This window comes from Gopherus flavomarginatus, chromosome 9 (genome assembly GCF_025201925.1).
Source record: "Gopherus flavomarginatus isolate rGopFla2 chromosome 9, rGopFla2.mat.asm, whole genome shotgun sequence".
In the NCBI taxonomy this organism is placed as follows: Eukaryota; Metazoa; Chordata; order Testudines; family Testudinidae; genus Gopherus; species Gopherus flavomarginatus.
Window position 1 is genome coordinate 19,777,049 of NC_066625.1, and position 22,539 is coordinate 19,799,587.

A 22,539-nucleotide genomic window follows, 5' to 3' on the forward strand; every position below is an offset into this window, starting at 1 on the left:
GTCAACGGTTCTTAACCTTGGGTGTACACACACCCCCTGGGAGTGCGAGATGCCCTTTCTGGGGGTGTCAGACATGCCAGAATTTTTTAGAAGGTAAATCATCGAAAACACAAATTAAGCACAGGCATGTAAGTACAACTACTTTGTTTCATCTATGTTTTTATTATTATACAGTTTTTAACTATTACTGTAATATACAAACAAAAATATATCTAGGTTTAAAGAACTGACCTACTTCAATGATTTTTGGTAAGGGGTGCGAGAATATATTTTGAGAACCAAAGGGGTGCAGGCTGCAGTACAGATTAAGAACCACTGCTTTAAGTGAAGAAAAATACTTGCAAAGTTAACATTCTGCCACTAAGGGGCAATCTCAGCATTAAGTATGCAGAAAACAACTAGCTCTTAAAAAGCAAATTCCAAGTACAAGTATCTCTGAATTCCTTTGTCAGTAAGGGCTAAGCAAATTCAGCCCATTAGGGAATGGCAAAAAACACCTTAGCATACATTCTTTTGTTCAGAAACCAATACTATAGTCTAGCCAGTTAGGAGGCAGCTTTACTGATTTGAAGGAAAGTCCCCCTCCTGTCCCATTAGAAAGACAACGACTGTACAATGCAAGCCTGCAGCATTGGTTAACAGCAAGGAAGACCTTTAGACAGAAGTATAGAACCTACTAGTCACAATGTACCTCTTTCTCCATTTCAGAGTATTCTTGGACTCTTTCCACAGCGACAATGTTAGTTTCCAGCTCAGATGTCATGCGAACCAGCCAGTTTAAGTATGTTGTAACCTGCAAAAAGAATTCCTAAATGTAGCGTTTACAATACAAATGGACATCAACATATCAAAGAACATTTAGCATGCAATACCGAGATGAAAACCCAAAGTGCCATCTGCTCATTAAATGCAGCACTTGGCTTTACCTAGGATGGGATGAGCCGCCTCCTGCAATTATCAAATACAACTGGGACCAAGTTCCACCCTCAGATACACATGTGCAGTGGGAGCTGTGTGAGTATAGAGCAGAACTTGGCCACTAGCGTGACCCCTAAAGCAGCTCCCCATTTGTCCTGCTAGTCAGTGCGTCACATCACAATTTCATTTCATTGGTTCCAAAGATTTCTCCTTACAGCCCCTCTCAAATAGGAAAGCCCTTTATCACCCCACCCCACTCTAAATCTCTTTTCAAATCTCATCTGTAAACATTTTCCCTATCACATGTTCCGCAAATTAGTTCTCTCTCCAAGACTTGTTGAGTTTCATGAAGTATTTGGGGAGTCACTTTGTAGTGACAAAGTCTATTTATGACTATAGTTGACAGATCAATTCTCAACTCTAATTCCATTACAGATTTATATCCTGATACTGGGATGTGGTCTTAAAGTGCAGAAAGATTTCTGAAGTATATTACCTGCAATGAATAGGACACTGAGAGTCCAACTAATCCAGGGCTGAGGCTGTGGCGAGCAATCACTGCAAACAGTGCCGCAAAGAGGACTATGCAGTTCCCGACATATTCCAGCCGGACAGCCAGCCACCTGTAAGACACAGACAAGTGATTCAATTTTCCAGCAATATCTGATTAAACAAACAAAAATTCAGGGTGAACATGCTTAAATTCTCATCTGTTTTGTTTTTTTTAAATATATGGTTATACTGAGGCATTTACATCTACTCATCCCCTTCTTTGCCAGTGACATGGGAACTGACACATTTGGAGCAATCTGATCACTTCCAGAAGCATGGGGTGCGGAAGCACATGAAACTAACCGTTAGGGGCAGAAAATCCTGTTTTAACCTTGAACGTGTTGGTTCTCAGGTACCCAACACAGCCACAGTTCAGCTAAATGAACAATGTGTAGAGAAAGTGAAGGAGGAGCAAAACCTTCTCTGAAATCAATGGGTTATACCTGGGCAATGGAGCGAGGACTGCAGATCTGCACCCTCCCTATGCCACTGCTTTCCATGTGCTGACCCAACACTCACGCCCATCTACCTGTTTGCAACTATGCTGGGAAAGTACGCTTTCTGATTTTCATCCACTTTTAAGTCGCTCTGCAGTTTGAAACGCGTCTGCTCCTCAAAGGCTCGAATGACACTGACACCCAAGAGGGTCTCATTAAAGTGAGAATACACTGGAGAGCGGCTGACAGATTCAAGACGTTTCAGCTGGCGAGAGGTGGCCACATAAAATCTCTGGAAATCAAGTTGAGTAGAATACTATGAGTTCAAAGGTGCAGCACAGCCTGGACACAACTTCAACTATTATTAACACTACAGGGAGCCAAGGGAGCCAACTCTCACTCAGACTTTTACTCTGGATAAGAGTACTACACATCACTTAGAGAAATCCAATTTGCTTTTATGAAAATTCATTGATTCATGGATTTTAAAACCAGAAGAGACCGTATGATTATCTAGTCTGACTGTGTTTTAAGAAGCATGGTAAAGACAGTATTGTGGGTGCTCCTGTTTATGATCTCCAAAAGGCTGAAGATCACATTTCCTCCCATCAGGAAGATGTATTTTCCCCTCAGATGCCGGTCCTGAAAGCTCAGTCTGAGATCTTAGAGTCAAGCTGAGTTCTCTTTGGCTCAGGAACCACCACCGGGAAAAAAAGATCCCACAACCAGAACTTGGTGAACGAACGCATTGATACAGGAGCCAAAAAAGAGAAGCCAATTCCCTTTCCCAGAGCTGTATTGGCTCTGCAGGGATCACCAGAGTAAAGCAGTGAAGTCTTTTTTAGCCACTAAAGTAAGCAGACATAACAATACACACACGGAGCTGGACTGTAGCATAAAAAGGTTGCTGTCAATCCTATTCTCTCTCTGTTTTAGGATCACTTTTCTGACTACACCTGCACTTTCAACATCTGTGCCTCTCCGAAGCACACTCATTGTTTGAATTATAAGAGTTTCTTTCCCCAATATTTGAGCTCTGAATGAAAAATACTCTGTGTAATGTACCTTAGATTCCTAAGGAGGTTTTCTTTAAGTTCAGTTATATTAAAATATTCTCATTATCTTCTGTGTAGTAGTTACAATTAAATGATCCATGATAGCAAAAATTATTCATGGTTTGACACAGTGTCCTATTCAGATAGTCAAAGTAGAGAATGCTCAGCTACTGGAAATCCAGCAAGCTGACGGGCGTGCCAGGCACAGTGCACTTCATATAGTATCCAAAAATGGTCAGTCAAACATGGACTCAAGTCACAATCACATTAAAATCTAAAACCGAAGTAACAAAAAGAGAGAAGAGAGAGAGAGAGTTTGGTGTGAGAGCTCAATGGCCAACATTCCCTACCTGCACAAAGAAGTAGACAAGTCCCAGCGGTGGAATGACGATGGCAGCTATTGGCGTGGCCAAGAGAATGACGATGCAGGCCCCAATGACGTTAAACAGTGAGCCCATGAACATTTTGATTATCTGAGGAATCACAGAGTCTATAGTGTCTATCTCTTTAGAGAACCGGTTCACTAAGTTCCCACTGGGTGTTCGTTCAAAAAAACTCATTGGAGACCTAAGGACATTGTGAAGCAGGTCAATGTGTAGGTGTCGTGAGGCAAATATTCCCCCTATTGACACAGCCATTGAGTAGCCAAACACAGCAATACCTGAAAGAGAAAACAGAGTTGACAAAATTTTTCCTCCCTGAGCAGAAACATTTTTCCTAATTACGATTACAAACAAAGAACAAACAATGAAATGTAACCATAGTAAATTTAGTCAACACAAATTCAAAGTCAATCAGTCCTCACTGAAGAAGGCAGATGGTGATCTGAACTAGTCTGACTGAGTGGTAAAAGTGTCTTCAATGAAAAAGGTACGCTCATCTGAAGGAAGTGTTAGCCTTTCAACATGTGATTTCAGGGTATTTGGCACACATGGCCTACTTACACACTGCTCCACTTTAAAAAGCTGTTTATTTCTTGGTGCAAGACTGGACGTGTCAATTCTGAAGAGAAGCGGGATATTGTGTGTTTAATTTCAGGTCAGACAAACCCTAATTATACACACAACAGACCTAACAGGCAGCAATTGTGCAAGCTTCTCCTGGACACTCTGTCAGCATGTCTGAATCCTGAGGTGGCAGGACCCATGTAGCAGTGAGAGGATAGCTTAGTAGGCCACATGGCTCAGGCAATCCTTGGCTGCTGCTCTAGAACTGCCAGTAAGGCTGCAAAAAAGATCAAAAGATGTGGTGGCAGCTCCTGACCACTGGGAACTGGATTGAGACTCAATTCATTTCATACAGGTCAAAGAGCCATCAGATGGCGGTAACTTTCAGTCATCACAGACCTGGGATGGATCTGAACCAGACACCCAGAGGCTAAAGATTCCAGATCCCATAACCATATGCATTCAAACACCATAGCTTTGTTTCTTACATTAAAAGAAAACCAAATTCACTAACTGAATAGTTTACTGCCATTATTTAAACCTTCGCATAAAAAGCAAAATAAAATTTATGGCAATAAAAGACTCCTGAGGAAGCCTTTGTACAGTGCCAGACACACCAAGTCACTGATCTTTCTAACATTTGGCTTAATATTTTGAACCGGTCAGTTAGTTTTAAACTAGTTTAGCAGATAATTTCAGGCAAACCTTGAGACATTCCCAGTGCTCCATACACTCCTAGCCGGACGTGTGTGTGCTGCTGAGTCCCGTTAATAACGGGATCGTCTGTCCATAAACTTAGCCAGTAGTTGGAAGCCAGGGCGGCTATATGGTTACACATAAAAAGGAAGATGCTCAGAAAAGAGATCAAGAGTCCAATGGATTTCATATATTCCCAGTACACAATCGCCTTTACCTAAAGATGCAAGAGGAAAAAAAAAACCCAGTCATTTTACACCAGAAGTGTAAGGCCTAGAACACTGATATATGTAAACACCACCTACAGGATGGTGAAGTCAACATACCAGTTACACAGTTTACATCTTTATGGCGGGCCACAAAAAATGCCTACTAGTCCTGTCCCAGAAAGATAATGCCTGGCAGCACCAGTGCCACATTTTAACAGAATGCCTTGCAAAGGTTAGCTCAGTGACCCTCCACTGCCCTGGGATGCTGGCAGGCATTGCTGCCTTTACACGCATGGAGAAAGTGAGACAGATTAAGCGACTTTCACAAGCTCACAGGAGATTTATGGCAGAGCCAGGAATAGAATTTCTGTTTCTGAGCTTTAGAAATAAGATCCTCCCACCTTTTAACAGGAGGATCCACCCACAGGCAGATGGGGGTACTACAACCAAAGGAAAAATTGAGCCCAAGGTTACTGCCCAATATGTATGGATGGGACTTCAAGTTATAAGTTACATTTGGAGAAAGATTCAAGTGAAATAGTTGACATCTATACTGCAGCAGAGAAATATTTTCCCCTCCAAGTACTAGCTCACAGATCTCTTACAAACCCCCCTGGGTGTGCTGGGATTCAGCACTTGGAGCTGACAGCGGAAACTTGGTTTTAATCCAGTTGTCAATTCCAATCCCTCTAGAGTGCGGCTCAGGTCACAGAGCTTGTCACAACCTTGTAGCCTTTTTCCAAGAAGTGACCGCAATAGAGCTATAATTAGCAGCTGAAATTTTCACCTCTTTTTCCAGCTTCCTAGGTAATAGTGCCAGCCACACCAGTGTAAGCGAAGCTCTCATTTCATCCTTCTCTGCCCTTCCTGCGCCTAACAAACAAACCTGGGACGCAGGTTTACTAGCACAGAGTCCAGAAACAATCAATTAATGAAATTACACATGGTCTGTCAACTCAAAAATGTGTTCACTTCCTTCCCCAAATTAGTTACTTGCTCTTTGCAGGGGTGCTGGAACAATTTGTATAGTAGGGGTGCTGTGAGCCACTGAACAAAAACTGTAAACCCTGGATATGATGGAAAGCTCCTCAAGCCAGAGGGTGCTGCAGCACCCCAGCACTGCTAGTTCCGGCAACTACATCACTTTGCTCCCACGTTTGAATGCCATTTTCTCCTGAATCACAGGGATTTTGATGAACTAAAATTTGGAAATGAAATAATTAAATCTCACCCTCCCAGTCTTTGCTGTGTCAGCCTCCGTGAGTTTCCAAGCATTCTTTTCTGCTGGTGCCTTCTGAAGCTCTGTTGTACTAGTCTGGTTCAAAGACTTCCCTGTTTCTCCACTGTAAGTTGACGAGTTACTGAGTTGTCTGAAAAAACATTTTTAAGCAAGCCATCAGAACAGGGACCAGTTGTTTACTTGGCAAATGGATTTCTGTGACCCAGATCTACAAGTCTGGACACAATTTTACTCTGTGCTTCGCTGAGCTAGACAGAAACCTCCCTAACAGGAGAATGCATGTGAGCATTCACCAACGACCCGTTCTTCTCTGCCCGAGTGCACTTCCTTAGCACCTGAAGACAAATGCTTCAGAGTAAGAAAACAAAGGACTGCCAAGACAGAGAGGAGTTCTTGATTGAATAATCAAACTCAAGGAAGAACGATTCCTTTGTAAAAAAAAAATAAATAAATAAAAATCTGCCTTTTGGGAACCTGCCCTTGTATTGAGCAGATGCAGGGACTCAAGAGTATTCCCATCAGCAGCAGGATTGGAAGATCAAATACATTTAATACATGGCTCATCAGCCTTCAAAATTTGCAGTCAACTTCCTTCCAGAAATGGGCATATTCACCTCTATGATGTTTAAAGAAGGAATGGACTGACTTGTGGGTATCGTGAACTGAAGCCTCCCCAAAAAATGCAAACTCATGCAGTGGAACAGGCTCAGATTTTCATGGGATATTCAATTTTTGCTGGCATGTGAACTTCCTTAGCACAAGGCTTACACTATGGAACTACAAAACAGCCTTAGATGTTCTCTTTGGGAAGCATGAAGGAGAGAGACTATTTTCCAAGTCTTTGCTCAGGTCAAAAGACATTTAAGACTTCTAATCATTTAAGGAAACTCATTCTCATGAGGAGCAGAAATACTGTACTTTGAATGGTAAGAGTAGGCTGAAAACTGTCCAGCATAAAGCACAAGGAAAAGACTAAGGGCTTGTCTAGGTGAAGAGAAAGTGCAGAGAACACTGGGCTGTAAATGTATAGCATACTAGTGTGCTGCGCAGTAACTGCCCGTGTAGACCCCACTACCGTGCACTAACAGTTCCCTAGTGCACTTTGATCTACTCTGCTTTGAAACAACTACACACCTAAGTATCGGTTTTCCTGTTTCATTCGCGAGAACACCATTTTCCATTGGCTTGCCTTCTTTCACAGTTGGGCTGTTTGCATCTGCAGGAAAAGCAAAAATGAACAAAGATGGCCACAGCTAGAGAAGTCATAGTCAAAATCCAGTCAAATATTCGCACATTAAAATTGCACCCAAAGGAGAGAACACAATGAAGCAATTAATACTCTATATGGTAATTACTTCTGATAGGTTTTAACAATTGTAGTAAGATGAGGCTCTTACAGGAGCGGCACCAGAGCTTCTAGCGCCCTAGGCAGAATTCGGGGGAACGGTATTTTGTGCACTCTCCAGGGGTGCACGGGACCTTCCGGTTCCACTCCCATTGCGCCGCTGAAGGACCCTCCGCTGAAATGCCACAGGTGACAACGGCAGTCATTGAGCTGCTCAATTGCCTGCTGCTGTTTTCTGTGGCACATCGGCAGAAGGTCCTTCGGCAGTGTGACAGGAGCAGAACCGGAAGCTCCCGCGCGCCCCATGGAGAGCGCACAAAATGCTGTCCCTCGAATCCTGGCACCCTAGGCGACCGCCTAAGGTCACCTAATGGAAGCGCCGGCTCTGGGCCCTGAAACAAACTCTTGTGTCAGAGGCCCAGTCTGAGGCCTGAAGCCTGAACCAAAGTACTTCCAGGCATTGCTAAGCAAAAGCAGGGCTGTGAGCCAGAGGCAGGCCTCACTCACAAAAGCTGGCAAGAAGAGGGCTGCTACAAGCAGGTGCATCCACACGTAAGTGCTAATAAGAGGAACTTGTGACAAATAGCATCAGAACACATCACAGAGATAACAAGGAACAGGCAGGTGCATATTAAAGACTAAGTCAAACGGACAACAACATGATGGATAGATTTCTTTGAACCGACATGATCAAAGAGGAGACAGCACCCTAATAAGCCAAGGGGCTGTACTTCAATATGTCAGTAGGAATAAGTAATCTGTCCTATAACTGTATAAAAGTAGGTCCTGAAGTGCACATCTTTGTCTGGCACAGGGGGCAATTTAAAGTCCTGCCACTGACTGAGCCAATCCATTGCCAGGGGGCACAAATTCGTAGTATGTCTTGTAAAGTCTATGGGACACTATTACTGTTCCTTGTTTGATAATAAACCTGGCTCAGGTTCCTTCATATCTTACTAAAGTCTGTGGTCTTTGGGGTTCTCTCGGGGTCTGCTGTGTCAGCTATCTGCACAGAACTGGGGCAGCACAAAGAGGGAACACACACGCAGCCGACTGTTATCATCACCATCAAATAAAAGTAAAGCACCACACTGGTAGCTACTAACAACAACAACAACAACCACCATACTTTTTAGCACTAGTTTGAATCTTAATCTTACTGAGCAAATGCAAAGACAATAGAATATTATGCTCCTTTCCCTACTCAATGCACACTAATTTTAGTAGTTTGAAATAGAGTTATGAGAACTGTTTGACACTGAAGCACACATCAACTCCACAGCACAGAACATGCTATGGCTAATTCAGAGGATGCTCTAAGCTTTTTCTACTCTTCAAAAATTCATGCCTTGACTATTCATTAAAAAGGCAAAAAGTTATTTTTATTTTAGAGCAAACCAGAAACCACACAAAAGCCTTTTCTGGATTTTTAGTGCAGAGGTAGAAGATACGTTCAGAATAACTTGGAGAATGCTGGCTTTCCTTCAGCACCCTAAAACACACACTACACAGCAGGCAACAACAAACTTTCCAAAAGGATTAATCAAGTACATGCTACTGAGGCTGAGTAACTAGAAAGGCCTTTCTATAAATCTAACTAAGCAAAAAATAGGCGTTACGTTCCCTCTTAATACATCTATATAAATCCATTCGATTAACAAGAGGTAGTATTGCATTTAGGCAAGTCAACCTGAAATGCTTAGAAAACCAAATCAAACTTTGAAGTTTATGTAGCTTGTGAAACAGTAAAGATAGCTTTGAATTTAATTCTTCTTGTTTTTCTCCAGGCACTTTAAATGAAACTCTATGAAACAGTGTCTAATGTCGCTATCAGATCCTGACACATTTATATTTCATAGTTTTCCACACACAAAACAAATGACTTTTTTCCCTTAAAGAAGTACCTTCTCTTAGTCTGGGCAATAATGTTTCCATGTATGCAGAGCTCTTCAGTGTTTAACCTAGAAGGAATTCTGCACACAAACATTCTTAAGGAGGCTGAATACAGCCAAAAATAGTCAGTTTATATCTTTTAAAAAAATAGCATTTAACAGGGAGACAATTATTTGTTTAGACCTAAAAACGTTTGTTAAAAATAAAGATGTTCAATGTTTCCATGAACTATTTTTCTGAACCACCACCAACAAACTCCACTGAACTGCAGCTGTTTGACTTAAGGCATTCTCTGCTGCGTTTGCAAATGAAACACTGACGCATCATGCTAATGCTGCAGAGTCAGAAAGCTAAACTGATCGGTGCCGTTTCATTGTCCATGATGAGTGAAGTACAAACAATGAATAAAACAGCATAAATGAAAACATCACACTATTAAAACTAAGAAATTTACAAATAAGTGAGAAACTATATTTAGGTTTTTACCCAGATAATATTTCTTTAGGAAAACTTCCAGATGAAGAACTTCAAGCATTCAATATTCCCTTCAATTGCAAACACCGAATTTAATGGCAACCCTTTTTCCACATTAAAAAAAGTCCACAGCTCCCAAACGGCTCTTCAAAGTCAGATTTAATTTTGTATGTGATAAATCTTTCTGCACATGTTGAATACAGTATTCGAGAAACAAGGAAAGCTCTCAGAAGTATAATTAACCTGGCACCATACCAGTGAGGATGCAAACTCACTAAAAATTATCCTTATTTCATGTCTTAGTATCACCACTGAAGAATTCCTTTTCAAATCATAAGGTCATACAGTTATAACACTAAACAAGTATTAGAGAAAGAAAATGAAGGAATCATGAATGCACCAACTCTTCAAACTCTCATGCATGTTAGTAGTCTCGTTTAATTCAATGCGACTACTCACATGCATAAGCATCTGCAAGATTGGGCCCTCAATTTGTCGTCTTTCTGACAGGTTTAAAGTTTAAGAGACAAGACCCATCTCACCCTGTCAATGGGATATTCATTAAGGATTTCCATCTTTCATATTTATTCTCCCACCCTGCCAAAAAATTAGGCTGCATTGAACTAAACTTAAAAACCTATCAGTAAAAGTTTTCAGAACTCTTTAGTGTTTACTCTCACCAAATCTAGAAACATACCAATCTTTCTCACTGTGAAATGGACCAAGAAGGGCTGTTAACATCTGGAAGGGTGAAGACTGAAGACCCAAAACTGCAGGACAATTGGTTTAGTCAGGAGAATTTTTCAGAATTTTTTTTTCCTTGCATTACATTTTTTTTGGCAAGTTTCTCAATAAACACTAATTTGAATCTCACACCGGCAGATCTCAATTCAGTCAGTCCCGTTTGAGATGGAATATCACATCTTGTGAAAAATCTACTGCACAATAGAATGTAGCCAACTGTTCTGCAAGTTTTCAGTTGCCATAAAAAGTTATTTTAAATAAAATATTTAAGAAAATAAAACCTCTCTCGGTGTCAAAATGAACATTGCTTTTGTGGCTTCCAATTTCTACAAGTAACTTTAGTAACTGAGCAATATTAGTTTCACAAGGAAAAAAAAAAAGTTTCTACATTGTATAAAAACTCTACATTTTGAGCAGCTACAGAGAAAGTGTTCAGCTTTTTTGGACATTTTGTCCAACCTTAAAATTATTATAGATGAAGATTTGTCGTCATAAATTCTATTATTGACAAGCCAGCTTACCAAATGCTGAAGTTTAAGCCACTATTTTCACACACTGTACTAAAAAGCAATGTGCTCTCTCCCTGCTGTTATGAAGTAAGAAGCTAACCAACACTATTCTTCATGTAGTGTGAAACTTCAGCTGTCAATGATGAAGCCACATGAGAGAACAAAACGCAGTCATGTCTATTGCCCTAATACGAAGAGTATAAAACAATGTGGCAAAAAAGAAGGAGTTACCTGTGGCCAGTGAAGGAGGAATGGTAAATTGTTATGAATATTTTGAGTTTAAATGTATACATTGACTTTTCCAAAACTATGCACATCTTTTATATCACAGTCAACTATTTCCACTATCTGCATGCAGAAAAGCACCTGAGCAAACCAACACAAACCTTCCTTGTCTTCTCCTGTCTTTGGATCTGTGTTCAGGATTCAGGGGGGCAGTGGCGGAGGGAGAGAGAAAGGGGGAAGAAGGTGATGAAACAGTTTAAAGAAACAAAAATTGAATTCAAATGAAAAAGGACTATCAGTTAAGAGTGCGACAAACCTCCTTCTCCCTTCTTTGCAGCTGTATATTAATGGAAGCAAGAAGAGAATGGTAACGTGTGGGATAAAAAAATACATCAAAAGATTACGTGCTATGAAAAAGTTTACTATGACCACTGCCCCCCATCCCCCTGCCCCTGCCAAAAGTAGTTCCAGACTTAGAAAGAAAAATTAGAAGTTAATGCTGGAGCCCTTCATAAATATGTTCAGCTGAAAGTGCAAGATTTTTCTGCTATTCTAAATCAAGTTGGGAGGAAGAAACAAGTGAGGAGGTTAGACTAATGGATAGCCCAATTACGGCACCAACAGAGGAGCAGGAAATAGGTAAATTGGAAAAAAGCTGTGGGAGGGTGGACAGAAAGCTGCGTATGGTCGAGACAGCATTAAGATGACATGGGAGGACAGGCAGCCAAACTGAGCTTTGGAGGTATGAGATGCATACAGAGGCTGGGGGAGTTTAGGACATTTGTTTAGTATAGTGGTGACTCCTTTTTGTTAGTTTCCATAGACTATACAGTCTGCTTATGAGACTATAGATATAGACACACACAGTAATTTGACTTTAGAAGCCAAGACTTCTCATTTATATGGTCCCTTTAAATTAAATTAGTCCATGTGAACTAGGTAGAGAGAGAAATACCCCCATTTTACGGCTAGGGAAAAATAAAAGCAGAGGTAAAGAGATTTGCCCAAAACTAAAGGGCAAATAGTAGTCAAACACTAGGATAACACATTGCATAAGTAAACAACAAAGGTGCCCAGTGTTCATCTGGGTCACAGTAGTTAAGAAGAATTATATGCAATCATGGCAAATAAGTGCAGCATACTCAAAACTCTGGATTTCTTTCCAAAACAAGATACCCAGCACACCAATGGGAAAAAAGACTTTCAAACATAAGCAATGGCATACTTGTCAAGCATGTTTACATGTACAAAGCCTTCAAAAAGCCAACAAAACTGCATAGATGAGCTGACAAAGGCTAGAACTAGGCAACTTACAGGAAATAAATACCTGTTCAAAATGCAAAGTATTAAATTTAATTGAGATTATAAAAGAAAAAGGCAGATTAATCCCTCTCTCTGTGGAAGTAGAGAAAGAACTGACACGGATTTGAAGGGGATTTCATATTCAAACGTCCCTTAGTGTGAGCAAGAGTCAGGCTAGCTGTAACCCTAATAACGCGAGATTTGTAGAAGCGGAGATTGTGTGAGGCGAGTGGGAAAGAACTGTATGAGAAGTTGTTGTGACCTTGTGTTAGATATCAGGAGGACATATGTATAAACAAAATGCAGTTGTCGACCATTATTGTATGTAACAAAAGGTATAAATGCTTGCTGTGTTTACCTGGGGAGAGACCTGTTCTGCTCTTTCCCGCCACGCAATTGCTAGAGAAAATAAAGTATCTGACTTGCTGCACCCAACCTGAGAGTTAGAACTCCGTTTTTCTTCAACATCTCTGAAGTCTGCTCATACATCGAAGTCTGTATCAGATATCCTTCAAATAAGAGTACACCTAGCTGCTTCCAAACCCAAAGTATTATTTCTTTAATTGCATACAGTGTGCAAGTTAATCATATTTCTTCTATTGTAACAGCTTTTCTGTGGCACTTGTCCCAGTGGTAGGTGAGAACCTCACAATCCTTACTTTGCCCCACAGCTCTCCCAGTGAAATATGAAAATATTTCCATTTTGCAGAATGAGAATTGAGACAGATTAAAGTGACATGCCCAAGATTATACAAAGAAGCCTAAGACAGGGACAGGAGACAGATCTTCAGGGTCTCAGCTCAGCGAGTTAACCAGAGGACCATACCTTTCCCAGAATGCTTGTGCCTACAAAAGGTCCAGTGGCACTAGGGTTGCCAACTTTCTAATAAGCACAAAAGTGAACACCCTTGCCACACCCCTGCCCCACTCCTTCTTCAAGGTCCCACCCCTTCTCAGAGGCATCTTCCCCACTCACTCCATCCCCCCCTTCCTTCTGTCGCTCGCTCTCCCCCACTCTCACTCACTCATTCATTTTCAGTGGGCTGGGACAGGGCTCCAGCTGGGGCTGTGGGCTCTAGGGTGGGGCCAGAGGGGTTCAGGATGCAGGAGGGTGCTCTGGGCTGGCACAGGGGGGTTGGGGATGAGGGGTTTGGGGTGCAGGAAGGAGCTCCAGGCTGGGGTATGGACCCAAGGGGTTCAGGCATGCAGTTGGGGTGCGGGATGAGGTACAGGCTCTGGGCTGGAGATGCAGGTTCTGGGTTTGGGCAAGAAATGAGGGGTTCAGGATGTAGGAGGGGACTCAGGGCTAGGGCAAGAGGTTGGGGTGTGGGAGGGTAGTGGGGTGCAGGCTCCGGCCGATGTTTAACTTGGGGAGCTCCCTGGAAGCAGTGACAAGTCCCTCAGCTACTAGGCCTAGGGGTGGCCAGGTGGCTACACACAGTATGTACTGCCTCTGCCCACAGGCACCGCCCACGCAGCTGCCATTGGCTGCGGTTCCCAGCCAATGGGAGCTGCGGAGCTGGCATGCAGGGTGGGGGCAGTGTGCAGAGCTCCACAGGCTGCTCCTCTGCCTGGGAACCAGAAGGACATGTTGCCAGTCCTGGGAGGCACACAGAGCCAGGTAAGAAGCCTGACAGCCCCGCCAACCGGACTTCATGGCCCGGTCAGCAACTGACTGGAGCCGCCAGGGTCCCTTTTTGACTGGACATTCCAGTTGAAAACCGACACCTGGCAAACCTAAGTGGAGCAGATTCAACAAGCACATTCAGAAGACAAGCTCAGCTCTTCTACAACACACATTAATACATGCTCTCACCAAGGAGGCACATTCTGCTCTGCTTTCTCCAATAATCAGAGGAGGACTCTCATAGCTTTCTATGGCCTGGGAAGGACAGGGCCTAAACAGGGCAACTCTGCTTCCTACCTTAAAGACCCTCTCACCTGGCCTCACTCTCCACCCTGTTCCCTAGTCACTCTCTTTATCAGCCTCTCTCCACCTGTCATTCCCTTCCCACTCACCTCTCCCATTGCTAGAAGGGGGATGCAAGCACTGCACTTCCCTCTCCTGGCCTGGGGTAGACGGCAGAATACTATTCTCACTTCTCTCCTGGCTGAGAGGTCAGACAGCAATTCAGTACAGCTCTATGGCTCCTCTGACAGCTTCGTTCATATTCTGTGGTTCAGTGCACTGCTCATGTTGTACCGGTAACGTTCAGGCAGGATGGAATGTCGAGCACCAAACACCCATGCAGCACTCCAGGTGACACGTGTGAATTATGCAAAAATCAGCAGGAGTAATCCATTTCCTGCAAAACCTGCCATTTGTGTGCATTAGCAGAGGGTGCATGCCAAAGAACACATCCTATGTGCACACAGAGGGAATATCAGCATAACACCAGCCAAGCACACTAAAAACACTACTTGTATTTGAGCATTAATGCAGGGAACAGAACCAGAAAACAATTTGAGTAGGTCTTGTAAGAAAATCAGACTGGGAGGCATTGGACCTTATTGCATCTTGTCTGCAAATCATGGAAGACTAGAAAGTTACAAAGATTCCCTGCATTCTCTAAGTGTGGAAGCAACTGTGTTGTAACAGGAAGACCTGGGAAAAGAACAGCTGCTCTCAGATTAAGTAAGGTCCCAATTATGTGAGAGACTCACCAGCCCTGTGGATAAGAAGTCAGAGATTACATGACTTTTAGAAATCTTTAGAATAAACAGATGCCCAGCCTTAGACTGACTGCAGAGCTGTACTGGACAATCTGAAAGGATTAATGATTGTGCTTCCACAGGAGATTATTCTACAGCTCAACAGACCTCACTCTTATCCTGAATATTGAATACCTGGTTTTCAATTCTACTAGCCAATCACGGATACCTTCATGAAACAAGGATCCCTGCCTATTTTGATCTACCCTGGAGAAGGAAAGGCATTCGAAGCATGCTACCACAAACCCACTAGCAAGCAGCACATCATCTTAACTCAGTGGAGTTTCTTTGTAAGCTTACCTCCATTCTCCACATCTTGATCAGTATTAGCATATGTACGAAGAAACTCGGCAAAGGCCCCGTCTTGCTTTAGCAGCTCTTGGTAAGAGCCCATCTCAGATATTTTACCATCAGTCATCACTATAATTCTATCCATCAGAGGCAGATAACTGACCCCATGGGTTACCAAAACCCGAGTCTAGATGTTAAAAAATATAAATAGATATATATTGAGTACAAAGCGCTCTCTGAACAGTAACTAAGTGTTAAATACTTGCAGTAAGTGTCGCACACCAGATTTTAATTATGTACATAACACCACACACAACAGGCACATGGTAATTGTTAGAAAAAGTTAGTTCTTGTTTTTTAATTGTCGTTTCCTTCAGCTGACCTGCATCTTAGGCCTTTGGAGTCATTGAACTCTCTCATAATACTGTGTGCCCTGATGCTATTGTACCTTTCATCAGAGGTGATCAAAGCACTTTATAAACACTAAGTCCAGATTTTTAAAGCTCTGGCTCTGCTCAACTTCGTAACATCTGACTGACTTAGGAGCATGTCTCTCATTTTCAAAAGTGACTTAGGTACCTAAGTTTCAATGAAAGTCCTTGGGACTTAGGCACATACACACCTCAGTCACTTGTGAAAATAAGACAGGCATTGCAATGCTGAGTCGAGTAGCGCTTAAATAAATACTTTTAAATATTTGGGCCTACATCTTCACATCACTTCTCCATTTTACAAATGAGTAAAGTCAGGTCCAGATGTTTCATGTGGCTTTCACAAGATCATGCAAGAAGTCAGAGCCAATTGAAAATAGAATTGAGAAATAAAAATGATGATAACTGGAAAGTAAAATGGATGAAGTTGTTTCAAAGGAGCTTTCTAGTTCTTGGACCCTTGTGAACCAAGCTAAAAATCACAGAAAGGATCATTCCATGGAAAAGTCACCCCGATCTGAAGTATCATTTAAAAATACCTACTTTGTTTTTCAGGATTCCCTTTGGTCCAATAACTTTGTCAAAAATATGCTTCCCAACATGGGCATCAACAGCAGATAAAGGATCATCAAATAAATAGACATCAGTATTACAGTAAACTGCCCGAGCAAGGCTGACTCTCTGCTTCTGTCCTCCAGAGAGATTCACACCCTGGAGAAGGACAAAATAAAGTGCTGCTGGGTTTTACAGTAAAATAAGCTGTTTCAGTTTGTGAAGGAGGGTAAAAGTCATAGGAGGCTTCTGTGAAGGCATTAGAGGAGATGCAGCTTCATGATAAACATACCAAATAACAGACATTATTTCAGTATCTTAATAGTGCTAAAAATCATGGGCCAATGCCTCCTTTTCTGATATGTATGGAAAAAATCTAGACATTAATGAAACACTAGAGAGAGAGCAGGTCCCATATCTATCTATTTGTTTCTATAGTACCTCCCACAAGAAAGAGGAGAGGAAGTTCCAGATTGGGACTTTTGGCACCACTGTAATACAATAATCTCTACTGCATGTTCTGTAACTCGTTACATTCACAGGATTTCCATGAATTAAAAGTCGGAGTTTTGTGAATGGAATGCACCTCCTACATTTTGCCCACTGTAAGGAAAGCATCTTAAACATGATTGTATTTAGTTTTCTTACTAAGCTGGGAAGCCACTTCAGTGTTGTACTGATAAACAAGCATTTAGTTTCCATGGTGAAAAGAGGAGTTCTTGAATGTATAGGAACTATTTCATATTATGAGTGAAAAATTGCATGCTTAATAAATATACTCTGAAAAATAACCCATTTGCAAAGTCATGTCTGTAGTTATCATGAGAGCAAGCCAAGACAGAGCACGTTTTGCAAGGGCCTTATTCTGAGACAGAAGTGCAGAACTCCTGTTTAAAAATCCTTTCCTCCTCTGTGGTCTGGCAGTCTGGCTCTGCTATCTTGCACAATTTGGAACTATTTGGTTAGAGCACCCACCAGAACTGTGAGCCCTAGGCACTCTCCCTAGACGCTGCACACTCCCAGGATGCACCAGTGTAGGAGCTCCTTCTGTGCACCTTACAAAGCATGCAGGCGCCTTCCCTCCACCCCTGTATGCTCTGCATGTTGTGCAGGGGCTTAGGTAATGGCTTTTCAAGGGCTCTCCTCCTGTTTTCCCCATTCCCCAATTCACCTAGCTGCCTGCTCCTTTCAGGTGAGGGGTGGCTGTACTTGGATGAGAGCTTAACTTAGTTTGGTTGGAAAGTGGATTTGTACGGGCACTGGGGGCCTTTGGGGCCAACGAGGCAGCTGCTGGAAAGAGTCTGCCCAGTGAAGCATCAAGTCGTCTTCCTTAGCAAGTCCACAGCTATGGTCAGTTCAGGCCAATTGCATCAGTGACCTCAGTCCCTGTTCATAAGTCTTCACATTTTTCAGTACTTAGTTAAATTAAACATTCAGCAACGAGGGTGATTTCTATACTGCTCATCAAGGTTCAGGTCTTGGACTGCTTAACGATAATAATGAAAATCCTTTTAATTACATCAATCTACTAATGGGGACAGGCTGTCTTCCCCAGCTTTCCTAGCATTCAAAAAGCACCACTTTTGCTCAACTATATATATTTAAAAGAAAAAAGAGAAAATTCACCTTCAGGTGGAGACCTGGTCTGACAGATTTTTACCCAAAAGATTTTCAAGTTCTGTACAATTCTAAAAAGGGAGTTAAAATGGAAAGTATGTATCTTTAACTCCAATGACTACATCCATTATGATACGGGATGTATCTCAATACCTTTTCTCCTATTTCTGTTCTGTCTCCACTAGGAAGAATCTCTATATCAGGTAGAAGTGCACAAGCCTCAATCACACGTTTATACTGGCTCTCTTTCATCTCCCTCCCAAAGATAATATTGTCCTTCAGAGCTGCATTCTGTATCCAGGCTTGTTGAGGAACATAGGCAACTGAGCCCTATAAGAAACAAAAATTAGCTATTCAGTATTTCACTCTATCTAAATAACATCTCACAGACATCCTCAAAGCACCATGCAAACAATAATCACATTCAACATCCTTGTAAGATATGTACGATGCCCATCATACAACTGGGGAAACAGTGCTAGTGTGTTTTACAGTGCAGCTGAGAGCGTGGTTCCCAGTGCAGGCAGACAGATGCACTAGTTCTCATGCTAAAACAGCACGTGTCTGGGGCAGCTCAGGTTAGCCATGCCCTCTCTTCTACAGCAATCATGTTGCAAGTATGTTTTGGGGAATGGGTTTCAAATGGAACATGCTTCTCCCAACATCGAGCTTGCTGAATTCTCCATGCAAACACACATGCTCTATAGAAGTAGTGAATGCTAAAAAGTAGGGCTGTCATGCGATTCAAAAAAATCCATCGCATGATAAAATAATTAAAAATTAAAAAATTAACTTAAAAAAATCAGTTAAACAATACCATTTATTTAAATATTTTGATATTTTCCCCATTTTCAAATATATATATTGATTTCAATTACACACAAAACACCAAGTATACAGTGCTCACTTTATATTTTAATACAAATATTTGCACTGTAAAAATAAAAAATAGCTTTTCAGTTCACCTAGTACAAGTGCTGTAGTGCAATCTCTCTTGTGAAAATTGAACTTACAAAAATGTAGAATTATGTATAAAAATAATGGCATTCAAAAATAAAACAATGTAAAATTTTAGAGCCTACAAGTCCACTCATTCCTACTTCTTGTTCCACCAATTGCTCAAACAAGTTCGTTTACATAATGCTGCCGACTTCTTGTTTACAAAGTCACCTGAAAGTGACAACAGGCATTCTAATGGCACTGTTGTAGCCGATGTCACCAGATATTTATGTGCCAGATGCTCTAAAGATTCATGTGTCCCTTCATGCTTCAACTAGCATTTCAGAGGACATGTGTCTGTGCTGCTGATGGTTTCTGCTCTATGACAATCCAAAGCAGTACAGACCGACGCGTTTTCATTTTCATTATCTGAGTGAGATGCCACCAGGAGAAGACTGATCTTCTTTTTTGGTGGTTCAGGTTCTGTAGTTTTCACATCGGAGTGTTGCTCTTTTAAGACTTCTGGAAGTATGCTCCACACCCCGTCCCGATCAGATTTTGGAAGGCACTTCAGATTCTTAAATCTTGGGTCAAATGCCGTAGCTATCTTTAAAAATCTCACATTGATACCTTCATTGCATTTGTCAAATCTGCAGTGAAAGTGTTCTTAACAAAGAACATGTGCTGGGTCATCATCCGAGTCTGCGATAAGATGAAATATATGGCAGAATGCGGGTAAAACATAGGACATACAATTCTCCACAAGGAGTTTAGTCACAAATTTAATTTACACATTATTTTTTTAATGAACGTCATCAGCATGGAAGCATTTCCTCTGAAATGGTGGCTGAAGCATGAAGGGATATAGGAATGTTTAGCATATTTGGCATATAAATATGTTGCAATGCCAGCCAAAAAAGTGCCTTGCAAACACCTGTTTTCACTTTCTGGTGCCACTGTAAATAAGAAGAGGGCAGAATTCTCTCCTGTAAATGTAAACAAACTTGTCTGTCTTAGCGATTGGCTGAACAAGCAGCAGCACTGGAGGGGTTTGTAGCTCTGAAGTATTACACTTCTACTTCGAGGTAACGCTGTTCTCAGGAGCCAAAAAATCTTATTGTGTTATAGGTGAAACCGCATTATAGTGAACTTGATTTGATCAGCCAGAGCGCGCAGCCCCGCCCCCCAGGAGCACTGCTTTACTGCGTTATAGCCAAATTTGTGTTATATCAGGTGGCGTTATATCAGGGTAGAAGTGTACATTGTTTTGGTTTTGAGTGCAGTTTATGTAACAAAAATCTACATTTGTAAATTGCACTTTCATGACAGAGATTGCACTACAGTACTTGTCCAAGGTGAATTTTGATTTAGTTGGGGTTGGTCCTGCTTTGAGCAGACAGTTAGATTCAATGACTTCCTAAGGTTTCTTTCAACCTTAATCTTCTGAGTCTATGAACTGAAAAATACAATTTCTTTTGTTCATAATTTTTACAGTGCAAATGTGTAATAAGAAATAAGATAGACTTTGATTTCAATTACAACACAGAATACAATATATATGAAGATGTAGAAAATCTAAAATATTTAACAAATTTCAATTGGTATTCTATTGTTTTACAGTGTGATTAAAACTATGATTAACTGCGCTTCATTTTTTTCATCGCAATTAATTTTTTTTGAGTTAATGGCAGGAGTTAACTGCGATTAATCAATAGCCCTACTAAAAAGACATTCAGACTCATATATCTTGACTAAGAATGCTTCAGAAATGCCTGTGTCACTGCTGAATGATTAAATGAAAGATTGGAGTATTTCTCCCCCATTTCCCGTCACATACAACAGGGTGTAAGGAAAAAGATGGCTTGTGTTGAACATTTTTTCTGTTTAAAAAACAAAAGCGGGGGGGGGAGGGAGAAGAGGAGAATGGGGGTTGCAACATGAGAATTCATGTCTTGCCCATTGTTTTTCCAGGAAGATTCAAGGATGACAGAATTAATAAAACTCCATCATAGGTACAAAGAAAATGCAAGTCAATTTTTTTTTTTTTTCCTTAGAAGGGAAGTGATTCTTTTCAGATAATTTTAGAACACTGGATTTTTTGACTGAAATCTGTATTAAGAACAAATGTATAGCTGGAAAAGAAATCTTTATAAGAAATTCAACCCTGCCCTCTCCCTTTCAATTTAGAGCTGAGCGAGCTTCCAAATCATTTGTCTAGGTCCTCCACAAATCCTGCAAAAATAGGAACAAGGTTTTATATTCCTGATATTTTTATGATAAAAAACAAAATTTTAATACACCATGCACACTTAAAGGCCTCTATATACATCATAATGCACCACAAGCACAATTACACCCCCATTCTCACCCATTTAAAAAAAAATACTTGTTATTTGAGAGGCTTCTCCTCCCCCCCCCCCCATGCTATGGAAGTGTTATTACCTCAGACGTATCCACAAACAGAACTGTTATCCAGACATTTCCTACCTTGACAGCCACATATCCTTCCCTCTTGTCCATCTCTCCTAGAAGGGCAGACAACAATGAAGACTTTCCACAGCCAACCTGTCCAACAATGGCAATCAGGGAGCCTTCAGGGACAGTGAAATTAATGCTGAAATAAATCACATACAGTTCAGCCTTGCTTGATACAATACCACACACAAATAATGGTGAGCATTTTATTACAGTATCAAATACAAAGAAACACCAAACACCCACTCTATAGCTGCTGACAATTGCAATACAGTCCATTGCATCTGTAACAAGAACATGAGTTTGAGAATTCAAACTTCTATATGTGGAACGTGCTCAGCTCTGCCTATACGTAAACAATCATATAGTCTCAGTATGTGATCAGGCCTCCAAAAAGCAGCTGCCAAGACCATCCTTCTTGCCCACCAGTCTGATACTCTCACTCTTTCCTGAAACTCTTTGCACCAACTTTACCTCGTATTGTCTATGCAGCACTATAAATATGCACGGTGTTTTACAAACACCAAGCAATGTCTGTGTCCCAGAAAACATATGATAAAAAACAAGGGAGAGGATAGGGAGAATGGAAGGCTTTCAGCAGCAACATCCTGCAGGTGGATTGGTTAGCACTGTGTGCATCCCGAGGATTTTGTAAGGTTCCTCTTCTACCCATGCCCAGTACTGGAACGAAGAGAGCTATAGATAAGATGTTTAAGGGGGAGACTTGGACAATAGGGTGGAAGGATGGCAGGGAAGGGGACAAAAGTGTAAGAAACCCCATGGACGAAGTTATAAAACAACAAAGGGGCTGGTTAGTTGTGTAGCTCACAGCTTCTACTAACTACAAGCTATTCTCATCACTTTGAGCCTCCGGAGAACTCTGCTCCTACCTCCATCTTCCCTTATTCTCTTCCTCTACCCTAGCCCACTGCATATGCTCTACATCAGATTTTCTCCTGGCTATTCCTTTTGACTC

General features: G+C 41.5%; 1 protein-coding gene across 4 annotated transcripts in view; it reads right to left on the reverse strand.

The window, feature by feature from the left end:
• The window catches only part of LOC127058148 (multidrug resistance-associated protein 1), a 98,443-nt gene that overhangs the window by 6,221 nt on the left and 69,683 nt on the right, over positions 1-22,539 (reverse strand). For 2 of the 4 annotated variants that reach the window (XM_050967683.1, XM_050967685.1), the window contains 12 exons: positions 21,576-21,702; positions 18,303-18,479; positions 16,524-16,691; positions 15,559-15,736; positions 11,406-11,432; positions 7,189-7,270; positions 6,046-6,184; positions 4,615-4,822; positions 3,313-3,623; positions 2,000-2,199; positions 1,415-1,541; positions 692-793 (listed from right to left, as the gene is read on the reverse strand). In XM_050967683.1, the coding sequence (XP_050823640.1) occupies positions 692-793; positions 1,415-1,541; positions 2,000-2,199; positions 3,313-3,623; positions 4,615-4,822; positions 6,046-6,184; positions 7,189-7,270; positions 11,406-11,432; positions 15,559-15,736; positions 16,524-16,691; positions 18,303-18,479; positions 21,576-21,702 (1,846 nt within the window). Of the gene's footprint in view, positions 1-691; positions 794-1,414; positions 1,542-1,999; positions 2,200-3,312; positions 3,624-4,614; positions 4,823-6,045; positions 6,185-7,188; positions 7,271-11,405; positions 11,433-14,565; positions 15,525-15,558; positions 15,737-16,523; positions 16,692-18,302; positions 18,480-21,575; positions 21,703-22,539 lie in introns of those variants that run through there. The other 2 variants (XM_050967684.1, XM_050967686.1) reach the window with 2 other exon arrangements.